This window comes from Labeo rohita, chromosome 2, assembly GCF_022985175.1.
Source record: "Labeo rohita strain BAU-BD-2019 chromosome 2, IGBB_LRoh.1.0, whole genome shotgun sequence".
Classification (NCBI taxonomy): domain Eukaryota; kingdom Metazoa; phylum Chordata; class Actinopteri; order Cypriniformes; family Cyprinidae; genus Labeo; species Labeo rohita.
In genome coordinates this window covers 38,985,948-39,009,256 of record NC_066870.1, presented here as the reverse complement: position 1 = coordinate 39,009,256, position 23,309 = coordinate 38,985,948, and the positions used below count along the sequence as shown (strand labels likewise).

The 23,309-nt window shown below is 33.0% G+C and overlaps 2 protein-coding genes across 2 annotated transcripts in view; both read left to right on the top strand.

The window, feature by feature from the left end:
• The first annotated feature begins 3,016 nt into the window (after positions 1–3,016).
• On the top strand, positions 3,017–14,666 carry LOC127182094 (transmembrane protein 200A). Its single transcript, XM_051137210.1, has 2 exons — positions 3,017–3,153; positions 12,516–14,666. The coding sequence occupies exon 2, from the start codon at positions 12,549–12,551 to the stop codon at positions 13,713–13,715; it is 1,167 nt and encodes a 388-aa protein (XP_050993167.1). The 5' UTR covers positions 3,017–3,153; positions 12,516–12,548; the 3' UTR covers positions 13,716–14,666.
• Positions 14,667–22,656: 7,990 nt separating this feature from the next.
• epb41l3b (erythrocyte membrane protein band 4.1-like 3b) overlaps positions 22,657–23,309 on the top strand; it is a 47,349-nt gene continuing 46,696 nt past the window's right edge. Inside the window, exon 1 of the mRNA XM_051127332.1 lies at positions 22,657–22,811. The gene's annotated coding sequence lies outside the window, so the exon portion shown is untranslated. The remainder of the gene's footprint in view (positions 22,812–23,309) is intronic.

Sequence of the window (23,309 nt, the reverse complement as noted above, 5' to 3'; positions counted from 1 at the left end):
TCACAGAGACACCGGATGTGAAGAGACACAGACGCTCTGATGAGCGGAGACAGAGACGCGTCCAGTGAGCGGACAGAGCTCAGGATGGGGGACGTCCCGTTACAGACGTTCCCTCTTTCTCTGGAGAGTGTTCTGAGGGTTTCATTCATTGCAAAACTTATTTTAAATATTTATTCCAAAGCACAGGCCTGGTTTTCATGAACGGAGACATTTGCCATGACAGGTGACTGGATTTAGCCGAACTCTTCCTTTTACAAGATTCCCAACACGCTGGAACACCGGAGCGTCTGGATTCTGTCCCGTTTATGGTTCCCGACTCGAGTTCTTGGGAAAATGATCTTATTTCAGACCACATGTTTTGCTGAATCAATATCCAAGCATTGGCAAACTCAGCAAACCATCAGCTGTTTAGAATCAATCCATTACTCAAACTATTAAAACACAAATGTGATGATGTTTCTAAACGACAGTGATTCAGCTACAGTGTCATTTAGTCTTTGACACGACAGATCACACGTTCATCCAATCAAATCTGCCGCTGATCCAGAAATCAGTCATGTGCACAGCTTTTGACAACTTGAGATGCGTTTTTTTAAGCTTTTTTTAATTTTAACTTAAGCACCGTGTTTTTAGAACACTGTGTCATGCGTGGATTGTGATCCTTCTTGAAAAAATGTGATATTTTTGATGTGATATTTTGTCATAAATGCCATAAACGCCACATTTTCATGGTAACAAATGAACAAGACTAGTATCACGGTGATTTTTTTTATGTCTCTTTCTTTACTTTTTATGTTACGAAAGCTTTTTATTTCAGATAAAAGCTGATCTTTGGATCTTTCTGTTCATCAAAGTATCCTGGAAAAAAAAAATGTACTCAACTGTTTTAATTAATAATAATAATAATAATAATAATAATCGGAAATGTTTGTTGAGCAGCAAATCAGCATATTAGAATGATTTGTGAAGGATCATGTGACACTGAAGACTGGAGTAATGATGCTGAAAATTCAGCTGCACATCACAGAAATAAATTACAGTTTAATTTATTTTCAAATAGAAATCAGTTATTTTAAATAGTAAAAATATGTCAATTTTTTAATTCAATTCAATTCAATTCAAATTTATTTGTATAGAGCTTTTCACGATACATATTGCAAAGCAACTTTACACCAAATTGACATTTTTACAATATATGTAGTAGTAGCTTGATGTACATATGGCAGAGATGTGTGGTAAAGATCAATTAATGACGTAATCAAACAGACAAAGAACACTATAAATTAGTAGCAGAATTCAGTAGTGCTGTATGTTGTTTCAGGGTTGGGATCATCTGAAGTCCTCTGTGGGGTTGGCATCATCTCTTCTTAAGTGTTCTGGATCCACACTGGAGCTTGTGAATTCCTAGTTCTCCAATGGCAGAAACAGAGGACAAATAGGAACATAATTAGCGTAGCTGCTGTTCAAACTAAGAAAAGGAAGGTTTGTTAAACCAGAGCTAAAAGATTAATAATGTGCATCTGATCAGATATGACTGCAGGAAAAGTTTATGAGATGCATTATTTGAATGCTTGGCTAAAAAGATGTGTCTTTAATCTAGATTTAAATAGAGAGAGTGTGTCTGAACCCCGAACGTTATCAGGAAGGCTGTTCCAGAGTTTGGGAGCCAAATGTGAAAAAGCTCTACCTCCTTTAGTGGACTTTACTATCCTAGGTACTACCAACAGCCCAGAGTTTTGTGACCTTAGGGAGCGTGATGGATTGTAGCGTGGTAGAAGACTAGTTAGGTACGCAGGAGCTAAACCGTTAAGTGCCTTATAGGTAAGAAGTGCTATTTTATAGCTGATGCGGAACCTAATAGGTAGCCAGTGCAGAGACTTTAAAATTGGGGTAATACGATCATATTTTCTTGACCTGGTAAGGACTCTAGCAGCTGCATTTTGGACTATCTGTAGCTTGTTTATTGAAGATGCAGGACAAACACCTGTAGTGCATTACAATAGTCCAGTCTAGAGCTCATGAATGCGTGAACTAGCTTTTCTGCATCAGAAACAGGTCACATGTTTCGCAGCTTGGCAATGTTTCTAAGATGGAAGAATGCTGTTTTTGTAACATGAGAAATATGATTGTCAAAAGACAAGTTGCTGTCTAATATTTTTTGCTGTCTAACAGTTTTTTATAATAATAATAATAAATGTTTGTTGAGCAGCAAATCAGCATATTAGAATGATTTGTGAAGGATCATGTGACACTGAAGACTGGAGTAATGATGCTGAAAAATCAGCTGAGCATCACAGAAATAAATTACAGTTTAAAATATATTCAAATAGAAATCAGTTATTTTAAATAGTAAAAATATGTCCATTTTTTATAATAATAATACATTTTTCTTGAACAGCAAATCAGCATATTAGAATGATTTCTGAAGGATCACGTGACACTGAAGACTGGAGTAATGATGCTGAAAATTCAGCAGCGCATCACAGAAATAAATTACATTTTAATTTATTTTCAAATAGAAATCAGTTATTTTAAATAGTAAAAATATGTCAATTTTTTATAATAGTAATACATTTTTCTTGAACAGCAAATCAGCATATTAGAATGATTTGTGAAGGATCATGTGACACTGAAGACTGGAGTAATGATGCTGAAAATTCAGCTGCGAATCACAGAAATAAATTACATTTTAACACATATTCAAATAGAAGACAGTTAATTTAAATAGTGAAAATATTTCAGAATTTTTCTGTTTTTGCTGTGCTTTGGATCAAATGCAGGCTTGATGAGCAGAAGAGACTTCTTTAAAAACGTTACAAATCTTTTGTTTTGAGACGATAACTAGACGCCACTCGAACGCAACAAGCGACGTAACAGTGAGGTCAAGTGTCAACCATGTAGCGAACTCCTGCTCTGTAGTGTGCAGTGAGTGTGCAGTGAGCAGTGAGCAGCACGCAGTGCGCAGTGCGCGACCCGCGGCTCTGGCCGATGGGCGGGGCCACACAATGAACGCGAGCTTCATGAAGAGCCGCTGCTCCTCAGATCAGCTTCAGCAACATCAGGATGACAATCACTGCTCAACATGACACAGATGCGCAGACATGGACGAGACTGATGCAGACGAGCTCTGTCTGATGGACAAACACAGTTTCGGTGAGAACAACCAAATCCTCCACACACACTGACACACTGATGTGTCTGACTTCAGTTAAACACTTGTTAAATCATCCGAATGTCGCTGTTTGAGGGGAAATAATCGCCTTAAAGCCTTTTGCGCGCGTTTGAATGAAAATCAATCAGAAACAAACGGAGAATAAACAGTGAATTGTGTGATAATATCTAAAGTGATTGATATTTTGTATCATTTTGACAGAATTACTGACGTAATGTTTCATTGTTGCATTGCAAACTCGTGGACTCCTGTTAAAAAAACGTGTTTTATTGATATTTTTTATTGGTTTGCACATGTTGCTTTTCATCTTTGTGCGCATGCATGATTTACTCGTTTAGTTGAATCTCTTCAAAAACAATAGAAAGTCCTATTATGTAAACTGATCATTAAAACACAAATTGAACGTGAATACAGTATATTACAGTGTTATTTCAGCATTTTTGCGAAGCAAAATAAACATTGATCTGAATAAGAACATTTTGAATCCATTAACTGATCCAAAATATCATTTAATAATTACACTAATGACATGAGTACTCATTGTAAAGTTTATTATTATTGTCTTAACTAATAAGAACCTCAAAAGAACCAAAATTAAATGGAATTATCTCAAGGTGACCTTAAAGTTGGGCATTAAGAAGTCAGCACATACTAGTGTACTAACAGGTGTTTAAGTGTCCAACTGAATAAATGAGTTGCAAAAATTGCAAATTAAAAGATAGATAGGATTATGAATGTATTATCTGCCAGTAATCTGGATTTTGGTGCTTTGCCGCCAGTTCTGGGTAGTGACTGATTACTATAATCTAGATTACATAATTAGATTATTGCATTTTAAAATGCTTGTAATCAGATTACAGATGCTTTTTTATGAATTACGGTGATATATAATTATATATAATCCTTTTATTCTCTTTTAAAGTATGAAGAGTTAATTTGCAAAAACAGATAACTTTTTTTTTTTATTCAAAAATCATATTTTTATTTTGCATTCCAAGTAATATCAATCAATGTGCAGTTGGGTTGTTTTGATTAAATAATAATAACAAAAAAAAAAAAAAAAAAAAAAAAACAACATGTAACTAACACAATAAAACAACAAAAACATGATTTATAAAAATGAACTCTTTGTTTTGTTTCCAAAAAATTCGGTGTTGTATCATTTAGCTTTGACTTTATTCACAACGTAGATTGGTGATGTAAATGTCATGTAAATAATTTTGTGATTCATGCTTCTGAATTTGGAGGAAAAAAGCACTCAAGCAATTACACCATCAAACAAATGATTGTTCAAGTTGCTAAACGCTGGTGATGTGTCGCTGTGAAACACTGTGTTGTCATCACATCCACTGACATTCAGTAGAATGACATTCAGTGAAGTCTGGACAAAAATATTTAAAACCTTTTAAAAGACTTTGGGTGTGTAATGTCATTGTTATTCTTACACGTACCCTGATTTTAATGCATTTTATGATGTTTATATCAAACAGAATATATGTGACCCTGGACTACAAAATAAGGGTCAGTTTTTTAAAAATTGAGATTTTTTTACATCATCTGAAAGCTGAATAAATAAGATACAACTATTTGAAAATCTTGAATCTAAGAGTGCTAAAAAAAAAAAAAAAATATATATATATATATATATATATATATATATATTTTTTTTTTTTTTTTTTTTTATATATATAGAGAAAATCTCCTTTAAAGTTGTCCAAATTAAGTTCTTAGCAATGCATATTACTAATCAAAAATTAAGTTTTGATATATTTATGGTAAGAAATTTACAAAATATCTTCATGGAACATGATCTTTACTTAATATCTTAATGATTTTTGGCATAAAAGAAACATTTATAATTTTGACCCATACAATGTATTATTGACTATTGCTGCAAATATACCCATGATACTTACGACTGGTTTTGTGCTCCAGACTCACACATTTTCTTTCTCTTAGCTTTGTTATATGAATATGGCACATTTAATAGGGATGTAACGATATCAAATCTCACAATATTATAATATATCAATATGAAGTCCATGATGCAATATTTATTGCGATATTTAAAAAAAGACAAATGAAGACTTAGAAAAAAGGAAAAATTTGTCATTTTAAAGTTAGATTCTTGTATCTAATGCACTTTGAGAGTTAAAAATTTAGAGCTCCAACCCGTGTTCTTAACTGAGAAAACTTAAGTCAGAGAAAAAACGTCTGAGAGAAGAACTTTAATTGGGACTCAACCCTCAACCCTGGTATACTGTCTCAGTCTAAATGACATTCACACTGGTGTTTTAGGAAGCCAAACAAATTAGAATATAACACTAAAAATAACAACTTTATATTATTGCGACAGTAAACGCCATATATTGTTAAGCAATCGCACTGTAAAGTAGATAAAAAAGAGTATTTCATAGGTATATTGTTTTTGCTTTACACTGTAGGGACATTACAATACTATTTCATAATTTTTAGGCTCAAAAGAGATATTTTATATTTGGACTGCAGTAACATTACCCATTTAAACCAGTAGCTGTCAGCAATTCATACTGCACTTTTAAGCTTTTATTTTGACAGAAAACTCCAGCTTCAGTGAAACAGGCACGAAAACACATCTCAATACAAATCTAGTGAAATGCTGTAGTCATCTGCCCCAAAAATAACTTACAGTACATGCAATAAACGAGTTCACTGTATTCATTCACTGTGAACTCGTTTTAACGTGTGGAAAACACCGCCTGAACAAAGTGAGCACTTCACTCTGAAACATGCAGTGAAAACAGACTTGATAAAGGGATTAAACAATATTTAGGGCACTGTGATTTCTGCGATGCGGAAAACGCGGACGGAGTCTCGGAATCCAGTCATAAAAACTGAATTTACTGAATAACGCGCAATGTCACGGAATTTTTTAAAGTTTGAATGAATGAATCAAAAGTAGATCATTACACTTAAATCAAACCGCAATATGGACTAGTATCTGGAAATATTACGGCACAAAAATACCATTTAAATGTGAATCCTACATGTTCTGCGTGTCTGTGTTTTAATGTTTATGACACACACTGAAGCGCGTGACGCTCGCCGTGATTTCAGCATTAGACCGTTCCATTTTAGGAAAACTAGCATTATGTCATATACACAGAAATGTAAAGATAAACACGGCAACCCGTCAAAATAAAAGTCCGGTTTAACTTGAAGACATTGTGCCAGAAATATATTACTACTATTACTACTGCTACTAAAATGAAACATTGTTTTTTAGGGTATAATCGCACAACATTTCTTCCATGTTTTAATTTTAATAGTAAATTCCACTTTGTTTTTTTGGCCAAAAAAAGTTTGTGTAATTTTGTAATAATTAAAAGATAAGTGAAATTAACGTTTTATGCCTTCATTTGATAACCAGAACATTTAAAATACACAACACAGAATTTCTGAGGGTAAAAAAAACTTTTGAATTGATTTGAATAAATTAAGTATGCGTTTAAATAATTCGACATGCTAAAACACAGAATTTGATGACGATAAAACATATGGTGAGAAAAAATAAAACATTTCTTAGGGCCCTAAACATGTCATTTTTGTTAAACCTTTATTAAATTGATGTGAAATTGTATAATTTTCATGATTTTAATTAATTAGACATGCTCTTTGATTAATACAATTTAATTTAACCATTAAAAATGAGATGAGAAAAATTGAAACGGGAAAAAACAGAATTCAGAAAAAAATAAAACAGATTTCATAGCGCCCTAAATGTTGTGCTTTCGGTTTTAGTTTGTTTGACAGATACTGTGTCAAAGCATAATGGCCCAAAACACAACTTTAAAGACAGAGAAGTTTAAATATATTTTAAAAACTATGCTTTTTGCACAGTAGACCTATTGTTTCATATCGTCATGTGACCACAAAGATATCGAGATCTTGCTATCACGATACCACAATATTGAGAAGTTTAAAGCAAGTAAAACGTAATCCGAATACGTAAAATGAGTAACCTAGATTATCACACTAACTACAGTTTTCGTCATGTATTCTGTAATCAGTAATGGACTACAATTTGTAAGTGATCCACCCAGCTGTGCACCACTAGAGCAGAAAATATGAGCCAAAAATCCAAATCCTGTCATTATTTGCTCGCCCTCATGAGCTGTTTTTTATCTGAACGCTTCCTTCACTCGATCCTGTGATGCAGGAGGGTTTTGTGAACTATATCTGCACACAAGCGCATGTGGTATGTGTTGAAGTCTGAGATGTTTGCCGTGTTCTTTGAGCTCAGAGGGTGTGAGGTGAAGTGAAGAAGCGTCTGAAAACGCCTGGCCTCGTCAAGGCCGCTCAGCCGAGGGTTGTGGGATTGTTTGGTTTGTTTGGCGCTGACATTAAAGCCGCATGGATCGCTGTACGCTGGCTTGAGTGGAATGTGTGGGAGTGTGTGCTTATTGTTCCGCCACCTATAAACACAGAGACGAGCTCAGACAGGATGAGACGGAGATCAGGACACGCTGTGTGTGGGGAGACACTCCGATCAGTGGCAGATTCAAGTCTGTTTGCTGATCAATATATTCAACCTTTTCATTATTTAACACAAGCACTGTGTTTGTTTTTCCTCAGTCCATTATTTACAGACATAATTGCAGAGATATTCACTAAAAACCCAATGCAAGGGGTTGGAGTGTGAGTTTGTTTTGTTTGCTTCACATGTAGAGAGTTTATCATTCATGTCAATAATGTGTGTCCATGCAGAACTCACTGCTGTGATGCAGGGTGTTGCTGTGTGGTTGCTAGGATGCTCCAGGTGGTTGCTACTGTAAATGGTTGTGGGATGCTCTGGATGGTTGCCAGGGTGTTGCTATGCAGTTGCTAAAGTGATTAGAGTGTTGCTACTGTATATGGGTTTAGGATGTTCTGGATGGTTGCCAGGGCGTTCCTATGCAGTTGCTAAAGTGTTCTGAGTATTGCCACTGTATAATGTTATGGGATGTTCTGGATGGTTGCCAGGGAGTTGCTATGCACTTGCTAAAGCGTTCTGAGTATTGCCACTTCATATTGTTATGGGATGTTCTGGATGGTTGCCAGGGCATCTATGCAGTTGCTATGGTATTCTGAATGTTGCTACTATAAATGGTTGTGGGATGCTCTGGATGGTTGCCAGGGTGTTGCTGTGCAGTTGCTAAGGTGATTAGAGTGTTGCTACTGTATATGGGTTTAGGATGTTCTGGATGGTTGCTAGGGCGTTGCTATGCAGTTGCTAAAGCATTCTGAATATTGCCACTGTATATTGTTATGGGATGTTCTGGATGGTTGTCAGGGTGTTGCTATGCAGTTGCTAATGCGTTCTAAGTATTGCCACTGTATATTGTTATGGGATGTTCTGGATGGTTGCCAGGGCGTTGCTATGCAGTTGCTAAGGCGTTCTGCCTACTGCCACTGTATATTGTTGTGGGATGTTCTGGATGGTTGCCAGGGTGTTGCTATGCAGTTGCTAAGGTGATTAGAGTGTTGCTGCTGTATATGGGTTTAGGATGTTCTGGATGGTTGCCAGGGCGTTCCTATGCAGTTGCTAAAGTGTTCTGAGTATTGCCACTGTATAATGTTATGGGATGTTCTGGATGGTTGCCAGGGAGTTGCTATGCAGTTCCTAAGACATTCTGAATGTTGCTACTGTAAATGTTTGTGGGATGTTCTGGATGGTTGCTAGGGCGTTGCTATGCAATTGCTAAGGTATTCTGAGTGTTGCTACTGTATATGATTTTTGAAATGTTCTGGTGGTTTCTAGGGTGTTGCCACGCAGTTGCTAGGGTGTTTTGTGAATTTGCCTTCACTCTGGTCTCCAGATATGACATTTAACATGAATTTTGCAGTTTCATAATGCAGTTCTCCATATTTAATGTGGCTGATGTGGTTTAATTTCTCACAGGTTGTTTTTTTTTATTATTGTCATTTTCCTGCGGTATGGAGATGTTGAAAGCGTCTGTGAAGCGTCACGACCCCCATCGGCCCTCATTGACGTTCTCTGAAGGGGGTCTGACTCACGTCTGTCATCCGTAGACGCTGACATTTCCACCGGCCGTGTGTCATGACGGTTTTACTGAAGACTTTTCGCGCCGTGAATTATTCATGCAAACATCACTGTACGGCACATGATTCTGACGGATTAGGCAAATTGAAGCCCTGCTGGCAAAGGTGAATTATACATTACTCAGTGCAATTAGGCGATGTCATCTGCTTCTATAATTGATTATTTGATTGGAATGTATAAGCAGGTCGGTAAGGCAGCGCATGAGAAATCTGAGAATTTACAGATGATGTTTAATTGAAATGGGATGGATTTATAAACGCGCGGCTGCTGGTAATGCTGCGATAATAGAGAGCAACAGATGAAATCCAATGAGGTCCGCCTCGGGCTGTCAGGAACTCACTGTTGTATCTGCAATTTCAGATGCTGTTTTTCATACCCATCTGTTTGCATGAAGCATCTGCTTCATCACTGATGATCATTGACTGGAATCATCTGAAAATGACAAACAAATGACAATCGCTGCATGTGTTCTGATGCACAGATGCAGTATTAATAAAAGATCATGATAATTGAAGAAGCAACATGTTGAACAAGAATGCGTCAGCTTTGCTTCAATAGTAGAAAAGCTGTGGCAGCAGGAGATGTTCTTTCTCAGAGGTTTCTCTTTTAAATCTCGAGATGTAACGGAGCTCTCAGTTTCAGTTCAGTTTTTAAGTTCATCTTTGTCTCAGAAGTTTCTCTTGAAAAATTAATATTAATGAGTGAATGTGGAAAGCAGCTCTGATGATTTGATGAGAAATTATTTAGTCTGTAGTTCAGACATAGTTGAGATCTCATCTGAAACTCTAGAGAAGACACATGTGAGATTTCTGGAGTCTTTTTCATCTCACTTTGCTCTTCATTTAATCTCATTGCTGTCTAAGGAAAAACTACAGAGATATTAACACTGCAAAAGCAATTTCCTTAATATGTTTGTCTTGTTTTCTATAAATAACTAGGGCTGTCACAAGATTAATCGCATAAAAAATAAAACTTTGGGTTTGCCTAATATTTGTGTGTGTACTTTGTGTAACTACTATTTATGTATAACTACACAACAAATTAATGTATATGTTTAAGAGAAATATGTTATGTACACAATATTTTTATTTACATATTATATAAATTCTATAAAAATGATAATAAATATATATACTTGTAAATAATTCTTGTATTTGCATATTTACATATACATTATAATTACACACAGTACACACACATATATTAGACAAACTCAAAGTTTTATCTTGTATGCAATTAATCACGATTAATCATTTGACAGCCCAAAAATTCTTAATTTAAAATCAGGGTTTTTATTGCTAACTAAAATTAAAACTAAACCCTTAACCATTTGATTACTTTAAATAAATGAATATTAAATGAAATAATTAAATAAATCAATAAATGTCATCTTATTTCATTTCAACTCATTGCCAAAGCAACATTTCTTATTTTTGTTCAGTTTAAGTTAAAGTACTAAAATAAGTAAAATTAAATTAAATTAAAACTTAAATTCAATAAAAAATTAAAACACTGAATATGATCCATTTATGCAAAAATGCATTAAAATGCATAAAAATGAAAAATAATTGACATTTCAGAAATATAATCTTGTTTTGTCTATAAATTAATTTAATTTTTCTGATCCCACTGACAATTTCTTTTCCCTTTTTAACCATAATCTTACTTCATTTTGATCAGTTTTTCAGCAACTTAAGTAAATGTATCTTGATTTAAGAATGATTAGATATTTGTCCTGGAAAAATTGTCTTTGCCTTGAAAAAGATCTAATTTGTGATTTTTTTAGTAGGCTTGGATTCTAGACAATTAAAACGAAATTGAAATTAAACCCATAAAAATTGTATTACTTTAAATAAAATAAATATTAACTGAAATAGTGTGAAAAAAAAAAAAAAACAAATATAAATAAATAAATAAATGCCATATTATTTTAATATTTATTTTATTTCAGCTCGTTGCCAAAGCAACATTTCTTATTTTTCTTAAGTAAAATTAGTAATTTATAAGTAAATATAACTCATTTATAAGTATATTTATAATTGTATTTATAAGTAAAGTAAACTGATACTCAAAAAAAGAATATCAGTCAGATGTTTTAAAAAATAACAAAAATATGCAACAAAGTTACTAAAAACAAACTACAATTAAAATATGCACATATATATACCTAATATTTGTGTGTGTATTATGTGTAATTATTATGTATATATAAATACACACAAATTAGTGTATATATTTAGAAGAAATATGCATGTTAAAAATATTTTATTTATATCTAATATAAATTATATACAAATTATAAAAATATACTTGTAAATATTTCTTAAATATATACATGAATGTGTTTGTATTTATATATACATGATAATTACACACAGTACACACTTGTGAAAATACATTAAAATGCAAAAAAATGAAAAAAAAAAAAAATTGACATTGGGGTCGGAAATATAATCTTGTTTAGTCTATGAATTAATTACATTTTTCTGATCCCACTGACAATTTTTTCCCTTTTTTGAACCATGATCTTACTTCATTTTGATCAGTTTTCAGACAAAAACTCATTGCGCCTCTTGAGTAAATGTATCTTGATTTAAGAATGAGTAGATATTTGTCCTGAAATATAATTTTTTGCCAAGAAATAGATCTTGTTTAATTAATGAATAAATAAATAAATAAATAAACAAATAAATAAATCTTATCTTATTTTATTTCAGCAACAGTTCTTATTTTTGTTCAGTTTAAGTTGAAGTACTAAAATAAGTAAAATTAAATAAACTAAAACTTAAAAGAATATCAGTCATATCTTTAAAAAAAATAACAAAAACACAGAACAAAATTACTCAAAACAAACTAAAATTTATATATATATATATATATATATATATAAAATACTGAATAAGATCCGTTTACACTTGTGAAAATGCATTAAAATGCATAAAAATAAAAATTGACATTGGGGTCAGAAATATAATTCTATTTATAGTCTATGAATTAATTCATTTTTCTGATCCCACTAACAATTTCTTTTTCCTTATTACCATGATCTCACTTCATTTTGATCAATTTTTTAGAAAAAAACTCATTGTGCCTCTTAAGTAAATGTATCTTGATTTAAGAATGTTTAGATATTTTCCTGAAAAATCATTTTTTTGCCATGAAGGAGATCATTTTTCTAGTAGGCTTGGATTCTAGATGACTTGTTCTTTGATGGTTTTGTGTATGATGTCTATTCTGTCCTTCTTTCCGTCCCGCCCACAGGATGATCGACAGCCCCGTGATCCAACAAGCAGGATGATCGCTACCGGCGGGCTGCTGAGGATTTCGCGGCGCCAAGATTCGCTGCGAACCAAAAACCGTGCGGAGAACAAGAAAAAGCGGAAAGCCAAGAAGAAGCGCAAGAACGACGTGGTGGTGGTGAAAGGAAAAGTGAAGCTGTGCTCCGTCTCCGGGTTAGTGGCGGCGCTGGGAATTATGATCCTGCTGGTGGGCGTCGCCATGGCCGTGCTGGGATACTGGCCTAGAGAAAACACCGAGAGGTTCATCGGACCGACACGGCCAATTAAAAAGCAGAACCTCACAAGCAATAACGAGTTAGCGGCGTCGAGCGGAAACGCCTCGCGTTCATCCGGCTTCTTCGAAAGTCTGTTCTCTAGTTATTTATACTCAGACAACCTTAAAGTGTTCGGACCTTTAGTGATGGGCGTCGGGATTTTCCTGTTCATCTGCGCCAACGCGGTGCTCCACGAGGATCGCGATAAGAAAACCAAAATAATCAATCTGCGGGACATTTACTCCACCGTCATCGACATTCACAGCTTGCGCGCCAAAGACTGCGTCCCGTTCAACGGCCTCATCAGCTACATGCAGTCGAAGAGCGACAAACCCCCCGCCGCCGCGGGAAACCACCGCCGCCCGTCCTGCGCCAGAAAATACAGCTTGTTCGCCAAGCGCCAGTCGTTCGCCGACACCATTTACAGCATATATCAAGGCGGCGAGGAGGCGCGCGAGTGGGAGACGCGCTCCATCGTCACGTCGTCGGTCAACGCGTTCACGCTCCCCGTCATCAAACTCAACAACTGCGACGTGCAGGAGAACGAGCCGTCGAGGCGTAGGAGCTGCGTCGCGGCGGTGGAAACCAAAGCGGAAGTGTCAAGGACGCGGATGTCGCTTTCACAGGATTCGAAGCTCGACGCGACGCAGCTGCAGCCGCCCGGTTCGGGCGCGAGGGTCGCGGGGTCGCACCTGTCTCTGAACGCGCTGACGGATCTGGGCGCCAGGTGTTTGGACGAGAGGTCGCGGAGGTTCAGCTGTCCCAGATTGGAGCGATCGGGCAGTAAGGGCTACATTAAACTGGCCGATCTGGGCGGAGATTCGTTCGAGACGCCCGACGCGGGATGTGAGGATGAAAAATCAGACGTGCGTTTGCATAAACACACCGCGTCATTGTCAGATTTGTAAACGATGACTGACTGTGATGCGCTCGTGATGTTTTTAACCCTGTAAAGCCTAAAGGTTTTGTATCATCAAGCTTTTATGGCTCCGATATGTGACCCTGGACCACAAAACCAGTCGTAAGAGTCCATTTTTTGAAATTAAGATACATCGTTAATTAGGACAGGACAATATTTGGTCGAGATGCAACAATTTGAAAATCTGCTGAGGGTGCAAATCAAAATACTGAGAAAAAGTTGTCCATGTGAAGTTCTTAGCAATGCATATTACTAATCAAAAATGAAGTTTTGATATGTTTATGGTAGGAAATTTAAGCAATATTTTCATGGAACATGCAGATGCGAGATGAGATTTTGGGCTTTTTGGTTTTTCATAAAAAGTGTTTTTCTTTTTTTAGACTAGTGGAAAGAAAACATCCACAAATCACTGTTAAGTGTTTATTTATAGCGTTTTATCTGTTGGTGTCAATAGGTTTCAGTTACAATCCGTATTTTTAAATGCAGTTTTCTCAAAATGAGTTTTTTCTCCTACACTGAGCCATAAATCAACACTTCAGCAGCACTTACACACACCACACCAAACATTGTTATTCCTGTTCATATCCTGAAAGTTTTTACAGAGGGGTTTGTTCATATATAATTTATAATGCTTGAATATATACAACATTTTAAATCGTGAAAATATATTGTTTTCTCAGTTTTTTCTGAATTATAGAGTGACACAAATGAGATTCCCTCTGAAAAAAACACTTGACTCAAACTAAACAAGAATTATGAAACTGACTTCATCCAGTGTTTAGATTTTTGTACTAGAAATGTATGCAAATTAGCACATAAATCCTTAAACAGTGCTTCATTTGCATATGTAAACAACATTTTAGAAAACTTGTAATACAAAATATGTTTGCAATTATCGGTTTAATCAATCAACTGGGTAAGTAAGGTGATAATTATTAGTTAATTGTTTATTAATTTTCAAAGTAATTTTTAATATGTGCTAATTTTTTCTAAATATCTAGTACACAAATCTCAATACTGGATGAAGCCAGTATATATATATATATATATTTTATTGTTTATTTATTAATTTTTTTTTCATTATTATTTTTTTTTTTTTGTGACATATTTGAGTTTTTACAGAGGGAATTTCGGGTATCACAGAGAGAAAACAATATATTTTCACAATTTTGGAGGGAATAAAATGTTGTAAATAATCAAGCAAATTATATATGAACTAGGGCTGTCAAACGATTAATTGCATACAAAATAAAAGTTTGAGTTTGCCTAATATATGTGTGTGTACTGTGTATGATTATTATGTATATATAAATACAAACACATTCATGTATCTATTTAAGAAATATTTAAAAATATATGTATTTATTATAATTTGTATATAATTTATGTATAATATTTTGCACATAACATATTTCTCTTAAGCATATATATATATTAATTTGTGTGTATTTATATATATATATACATAATAATTGCACACAGTACACACACAAATATTAGGCAAACTCAAACTTTTATTTTGTTTGCGAATAATCATTATTATTCGTTTGACAGCCCTAATGTGAACAAATCCCTCTGTAAAAACCTTCAGGATAAAGACAGGAATCAAAATGTAAAGTTTGGTGTAAGTGTTGATTTATGGCTCAGTGTAGGAGAAAAAACTCATTTTGATCATCATGGACTGTAATTGAAATCTTTTGACACAAATAGATAAAGTGCTATAAAAGAAACATTTAACAGTGTGTTTTGGATGTTTTCTTTCCACTAGTCTGAAAAAAAAAAAAAAAAAACACTTTTTCTGAAAAACCAAAAAGCCCAAAATCTCAAACTTGACAGGAGCATGAAAAAACAGGAATTCTGAGTGACAAAAATTAGATACCCATAATTCCCTCTGAAAAACCATTTGACTTTAATATGTCAAAAAAAAAAAAAAGAATTTTGAAACCAACTTCATCCGGTGTTTAGATTTTTGAACTAGAAATGTGTGCAAATTAGCACATATTTTAGTAAATAATGCATCGTTTGCATATTTAAACATAACAGTTAAGAAAACTTGTAATACAAAATATGTTTGAAATGATCAAAGTAATCAATCAACTGGGTAAGTAAGGTTTATTCATTTTTATTCATTTTTAATATGTGCTAATTTGCATAAATGTCTAGTGCAAAAATCTAAACCGTGGATGAAGTCAGTGTTAAAATTCTTAGGAAAAAAAAAAAAGATATATTAGAGTCAAATGTTTTTACAGAGGGAAGTTTGTGTATCTCATTTTTGTCACTCCATAATTCAGAAAATATTTAGAACTGACAGAAAACAATATATTCTCACAATTTTTTGGAGGGAAATAAAATGTTGTATATAATCAAGCAAATTACATATGAACAAATCCCTCTGTAAAAAACCTTCAGAATACGAACAGGAATAAAAATGTTTGGTGTGGTGTGTGTAAGTGCTGCTGAAGTGGAGATTTATTCCTCAGTGTAGGAGAAAAAAAACTCAATTTGAGAAAATCGCATTGAAATCTATTGACACAAATTGTGCCATAAAAGAATGGATGTTTTCTTTCCACAAGTCTGAAAAAAAAACACTTTATGAAAAACCAAAAAGCCCAAAATCTCAAGTTTGACAGGTGCATGAAAAAACTGTTTTTGCCTGCAGTGTCTCCTCTTAATGTCCTAATAATTTTTGGCGTAAAAGAAAAATCAATCATTTTAACCCATACAATCAATTTATGGCTATTGCAACAAATATACCTGTGATACTTCAGACTGGTTTTATAGTCTAGGGTCGCATATTGTGAGAATATGAAGCTCAATTTTATTCAGTGACTCAAACTGAGCAAAAATATGAATATGAAATATGAATATGAATATGTAAATCAATTAAATCTTAATAACAGAGCAGAGCAGATACTGACGTAAAATGATGTAAATATCAGCAGTCACTCTATATCTCCAATAATATGTGTTAGTAAGATGAGACTGAAATGATCCAAACATATACTGCAGCGCAACCCAACGATGATTGAGAGATGAACAAATAAACGTTCCTCGAAAGATCCTGATGATCAGATTAGACACTAAAAAGGATAGAAGGAGAATCAAGTAAAGCAGAGCTGCTTCAGTGCAGTAAATGTTCATCTGCAAATATGACTACAGTTATTCTCATGTTTACTTGATCAGAATAAGTGAAGATTTGACAGCGAAAACACACGTGAAGCACCAGTTTCATCTGCATTCTGAGCACTTTTCAGATATTGAGCTTCAAATTCTTTGCGTTCCATACACTTCTGCAGATACAACCATTTTTGTTTTCTAAAAAAAGGCCCAAAATGTACACAGCGTACAAAAGAAACATCACATAATGTAAATAAGTCACCGAATAAATATATGTGAATAACTCAATTTTGACAAAAATGTCAGATACAAACTTATAATTCTAAGGTGACGATGTGTACAATTAAACTAGAAGAGCTCTGAGTTACAGCAGGTTTTACAGGGTTAAATGTCTGAGTGTTTTGCTGATTTCTGTGGATTTATGAAGTCAGTTCTGACAGGTGTAAAGAATTACATTAACTTGCAACTTCATCCACTAACTGACCACTAACAAGCACAATACTGACCGTCTTCATCTTTACCCGAGATCTTTTGGTTTAACAGTTCAAACCCAACAAGCGTCTGTCTCTGTCTGTCAAAGAGTGAATGACATTCGCCTTGAGATTTTGCACCTAATGACATTTAGACATTTTGAAGTGTATTTTTGGGGTCTATGCACACTACCATTACACATTTGGGAGTCACATTAAAGCTTCTTTAAAGGAATTCATACTTTTATTAATCAAGGATGCATTCAATTGATCAAAAGTGACAATAAAGACATAAAAATAAAATCTATGACAGTTTCCACAAAAATATTGTGCAGCACAACTGTTTTCAACATTGCTAATAATCAGAAATGTTTGTTGAGCAGCAAATCAGCAAATTAGAATGATTTCTGAAGGATCATGGGACACTGAAGACTGGAGTAATGATGCTGAAAATTCAGCTGCGCATCACACAAATAAATTACAGTTTAACAGATATTCACATAGAAAACAGATATTTTAAATTAAAATAATATTTTACAATTTTAGTGATTTTTGATCAAATAAATGCAGCTTTGGTGAGCAGAAAAGATTTTTTATAACCAGAGAAATCACTGAAAATTCAGTTTTGCATAACAGAAATAAATGACAGTTTAACAGATATTCACTTAGAAAACCAATATTTGAAATTAGAATAATATTTCACTATTTTAGTGATTTTATGACATTTTTGATCAAATAAATGCAGCCTTGGTGAGCAGAAGAGACTCTTTCAAAAACATTTAGCCATAGTCAAACTTCTGCATGTACTGTAGTTCAGACAGATTTCAGCAGAAACTCTATTCAGGCAGGATGAACGATAGAAATGTGTGAGATGTTAATGTCATATGTAGAGGATTTGATATATTTGAGAACATTAGTAGCAAAGAGCCATGAACTCTGACAGCGCCTGATGTCTAATGATGTCTGTATGTTTCTGTATGAATATGTCTAGATTCACATTAATGTTCCTCAGTTCTGAGTATTTCTAGATTTTGTTGTTGGACTGTTCATGTTCTGTTTGTTTCATGATGATGATTTTGCTGTGAGCACAGATACTGAACTCAGAACAATGTTACTGTGTGAACTTAAAGTAATTCAGCAGGAGAAAATGTCTATATTTACATGCAAATGAGTCATTTGACAGGGTGTAGGCGATGCAGGTTATGAAGGAGTTTATTATTAAACTGAAAGTTTATGCAGTTTTTTTTTCTTTAGTGTAGCAAATTAAGATTTTCAACCTGAAACTGCTTCAACACGAACTTTCTGCTGTTTCTCATTGTTTTTCTGTTTCTGTTTGTTGTTTTTGTTGTTTGTTTGCTTTTATTTTCTCTTTCATTTATTTTTTTAACTGAATTATTTCACTTTGTTTCTTTGTTCTTTTTTATTTCACATTGTTTTTTTTTCTTTTATTTAATTTTTTAAAAAACAATTTATTTCACTTTTCTTTAGTCTTTTATTTATTATTGTTTTTTTCCTTTCATTTTATTTATTTATTTTTATTTTGTTCTTTCACTTTTCTCTCTTTTTCATCATTTTTTATTCTTGTTATTATTTTCTTTCATTATTATTTATTTATTTATTCATTTATTTTATTTTTTCATTCACTTTTCTTTGGTCTTTTTATTTTTTATTGTTTTTCTTCTTTCATGGATTTTTTTTTTTTTTTTTTCTTTCACTTTTCTTTCATCTTTTTATTTCTTATTGTTTTTTTTCTTTCATTTTTTTTTTGTTAAAAATTCTTTCACTTTTCTTTCGTCTTTTTTATTCATATTGTTTTTTTCTTTCATTATTATTATTTTTTTTTCTTTTTTTGTTTCACTTTTCTTTGGTCTTTTTTATTTCTTATTGGTTTTTTCCTTTCATTTTATTTTATTTATTTATTTTCTTTTTGTTCTTTCACTTTTCTTTGGTCTTTTTTTATTTATATTGTTTTTTCTTTCATTATTATTATTTTTTTCTTTTTTTGTTTCACTTTTCTTTGGTCTTTTTTATTTCTTATTGGTTTTTTCCTTTCATTTTATTTTATTTATTTATTTTCTTTTTGTTCTTTCACTTTTCTTTGGTCTTTTTTTATTTATATTGTTTTTTCTTTCATTATTATTTTTTTTAAATTCTTTCACTTTTCTTTCGTCTTTTTTTATTTATATTGTTTTTTTCTTTCATTATTATTTTTTTAAAATTCTTTCACTTTTCTTTTGTCTTTTTTTATTCATATTGTTTTTTTCTTTCATTATTATTTTTTTAAAATTATTTTCTTTCGTCTTTTTTTATTCATATTGTTTTTTTCTTTCATTATTATTATTATTATTTTTTTCATTTTATTTCTTTCTCTCACATTTTTCTGTTTTCTTTTTCTTTCTCTTTTTAATTCATTGCGGTGTTTTTACAATGCATGTGTGTTGTACTGTATTTTAGGTGAAAGTAAGATGTAGTTTTACGTTTTAGTTCATCATTCACATGAATCCCCTCGTTAGCTGTTCGGAGTCATTAATGATTCCTGATGTAGAAAAGCGTCGTGCCTTTCGACAGACTGTTTTGTGTTGCTCTGATCTGTAACTGTTGTGTATATTTAGACTCCACAGTTCACTGTAAATCTCTTACAATGTTTTATATGTTTACTATAAAATGACATCCGCGTGTGCCGTGATCACAGCTAGTCTTTTGTCCCTGTAGGACAGCACTAATATTCATGTTTCAGATGTGATGAACACAAACACACACTCATGGCTCACATTATGCAACTTTGCACATGTTGTTTTTGTACTTTCACTCATTTGTAGTGAGCAGATGTTGATGTAAACAAAGGGCAATAAGTGATCTATAGCTGAGGACTCAGGTGTGTGTGATGATTCACCGTTTTAGATCATTTGTGGGGATTTTTGAGAGCTTGTTCTGATTCTGGGTTTGTAGCTGTTTAATAGTTTTAGCTGCTACATCAAAATAAAGGTCTTTGAGTTAATAAAGTCCAGTGTTGAGCCTCTCCATGTGTTACAAATGGATTTATACTGACATCTAGTGGAGAACTGGTGAATCTGGTTTAGATCAAGTTTCATAACTGAATTCATAATGTTTGTTTAGACTAATGTATGTGCACATGCATATTTATTGTTTAGTATTTTATAATAATAATATATTTATCTACTTTCTTTTTCCAGGATTAATTAATAATGCTCGACTCAGTGATTTTTTTTCCCTCAGAATGAGTAGATTATGAACAAATTATTTAAGCAAAACTGTACTTTATGAGGCATAACCATGTTATAGAAATATATATATGACTGATCTGATTCATGAACTGTGTTTGACTCTTATCATCAGTTTTCCTGATGTAATGACTTTCATTTATGAACTTTGACCTTCACTTGTGCTGCTGTTCTGCGTGGCATCGGCTGAACGACTAAACGATGATCTGAATTATCTATGATCGTGTCTTATCTTAATATATTACACATGCGTATTGCTACAGAATATGAAGAACATGAACATCCATGCAGAGGTTTATGGGGAAATTGGCCTATAATCATGGTACCATAAGTTTTAATTATTTAAAAGGCTGCAAACTCTAAAAGAAAAACCTTCTGTATCTTGTGTGAAAAATATAGCTACATTTATACACATAAAATACAAAAAATAATGCAGTGGATAAAACTCTTCATTCTCTGTAAAACACAAACTATGACACTTACAGTATGCCTTAAAGAACAGGAAACATACAGTCTATAGTTTTTGAACATCTCTTTATTATTCTGCATTTATTTGATTCAAAGTACAGCAAAAACAGTAAAATTCTGAAATATATTTACTATTTACATTAACTGCCTTCTATGTGAATATGTGTCAAAGTGTAATTTATTCCTGTGATGCGCAGCTGAATTTTCAGCATCATTACTCCAGTCTTCAGTGTCACATGATCCTTCAGAAATCATTCTAATATGCTGCTTTGACATTTATTATTATTATTAATATTTAAAACATGTAGTACATTTTTATCAGGATTCTTTGATGAATGGAAAAATCCAAAGATCAGCATTTATCTGAAATAACATTATACACTTACAAAAAGCTTTTTTTTTTGGTAAATAAATTATAGAAATTAATACTTTTATTTAGCAACAACGCTTTAAAATAATCAAAAGTGATGATAAAACATTTATAATGTTACAATAGATTTCTATTTCAGATAAATGCTGTTCTTTTCAATTTTCGTTTCATCAAAAAACCTAAAAAAAAATTCTACTCAGCTGTTCAACATAATAAATGATTTCTGAAGGATCATGTGACTGTGATCATGATGCAAAAAATTCAGATTTGATCACAGAAATAAATTACATTTTAAAATATATTCAAATAGAAAACAGTTATTTTCAATAGGAAAAATATTTCAGAATTTTACTGTTTTTGAATCAAATAAATGCAGAATAATAAAGAGACTTCTTTAAAAAAAAAACATTAAAAATCTTACTGTTCATTCTAATATTCTAATATTTTTTTGTTGATGAATAGCAAGTTCAAAAGAACAGCATTTATTTGAAATAGAAATCTATTGTAATGTTTTATCATCACTTTTGATTAATTTAAAGCGTCATGGCTAAATGAAATTTCTATTTCTATAATTTATTTAACCAAAAACAAACAAATAAATAAATAAATAAATAAATAAAAAAAGCTTTCTTTAAATGTATAATGTTATTTATTTATTTTATTTATTTATTTATTTATTTATTTTCAGATAAATGCTGATCTTTGGATCTTTCCAAATGTTTATCATTGATAAAAATCTAATGTCTTAAATATTAATAATAATAATAAATGTCAGCTCAAATCAGCATATTAGAATGATTTCTGAAAGATCATGTGACACTGAAGACTGGAGTAATGATGCTGAAAATTCAGCTTTGATTACAGAAATAAATTACAGTTTAACAGATATTCACATAGAAGGCAGTTAATTTAAACTGTAAAAATATTTTAGGTTTTTTCTGTTTTTGCTCTGCTTTGGATCAAATGCAGGCTTGATGAGCAGAAGAGACTTCTTTAAAAAGCATTAAAATCTTACTGTTCAAAAACTTTTGACTGGTAGTGTAAATTATGCCAGTTCCAGGTATAATACTATAAAAACATTACGTTTGTTTTTAAGCACACATACTAAAGTTTTAGTGAGCGTTGCTGAGAAATCACACCTTACAGATTCACTTCACACTCCGTGATGACGCCGGGGAAGGGATTACCGTCGGGGGCGTGGTCAAGACCACAGCGAACCAATAGCAGACACGTGGGGCGTGGCCTTCCCGTACCAGCCTCCGCCCAAGGAAACTTGTGAATGTGAGCGTGATTGAAAGTGGAGCTCTTCAGGTGAAACGCTCTTTCTGCTCGAGTCCTGACAGCGCTTGTGTTTGGAGCTCAAACCGGATCAGATGTTGCTCTGTCTGCACTGACTCTTGAAGGATCTTCTGTGTCAGGTGACGTCGATTTCCGACACTTTCAACTGTTTGTGCGGTAGTGTAGCAGCTAACGCGACCTACAGTGTTTACATGACGGAATATACGCACGCATTTGATAAATAATTATGTTAGCATGATATAAATATCATTTGCAGACATCGACAACTCAGTAGCTGATCAAAAAAAGTTGAGCTTTTGTTGTACAACTAAAACTAGAACTGGTTTTGTGTTTTTAAACATACAAATATGTTGTTAGCACATGCATTTGCATTTAAAACTATTGACAGGTGGGCAATCACTGATTCATTTTATATAAAAAAAAATCTAGATTCAAGCTTTCAGCTTTTTTTATTGCCTTGTTGACTTCAGTAGGTCATTTAAACGGTCACGTGGTGTGATAAATGAACTTTTTTCATATTCATCACCAGTCAAAAGATTTTGAATGTTTTTATCTGCATTTATTTGATCCAAAATACAGCAAAAGCTGTAAAATTCTGAAATATTTTTACTATTTAA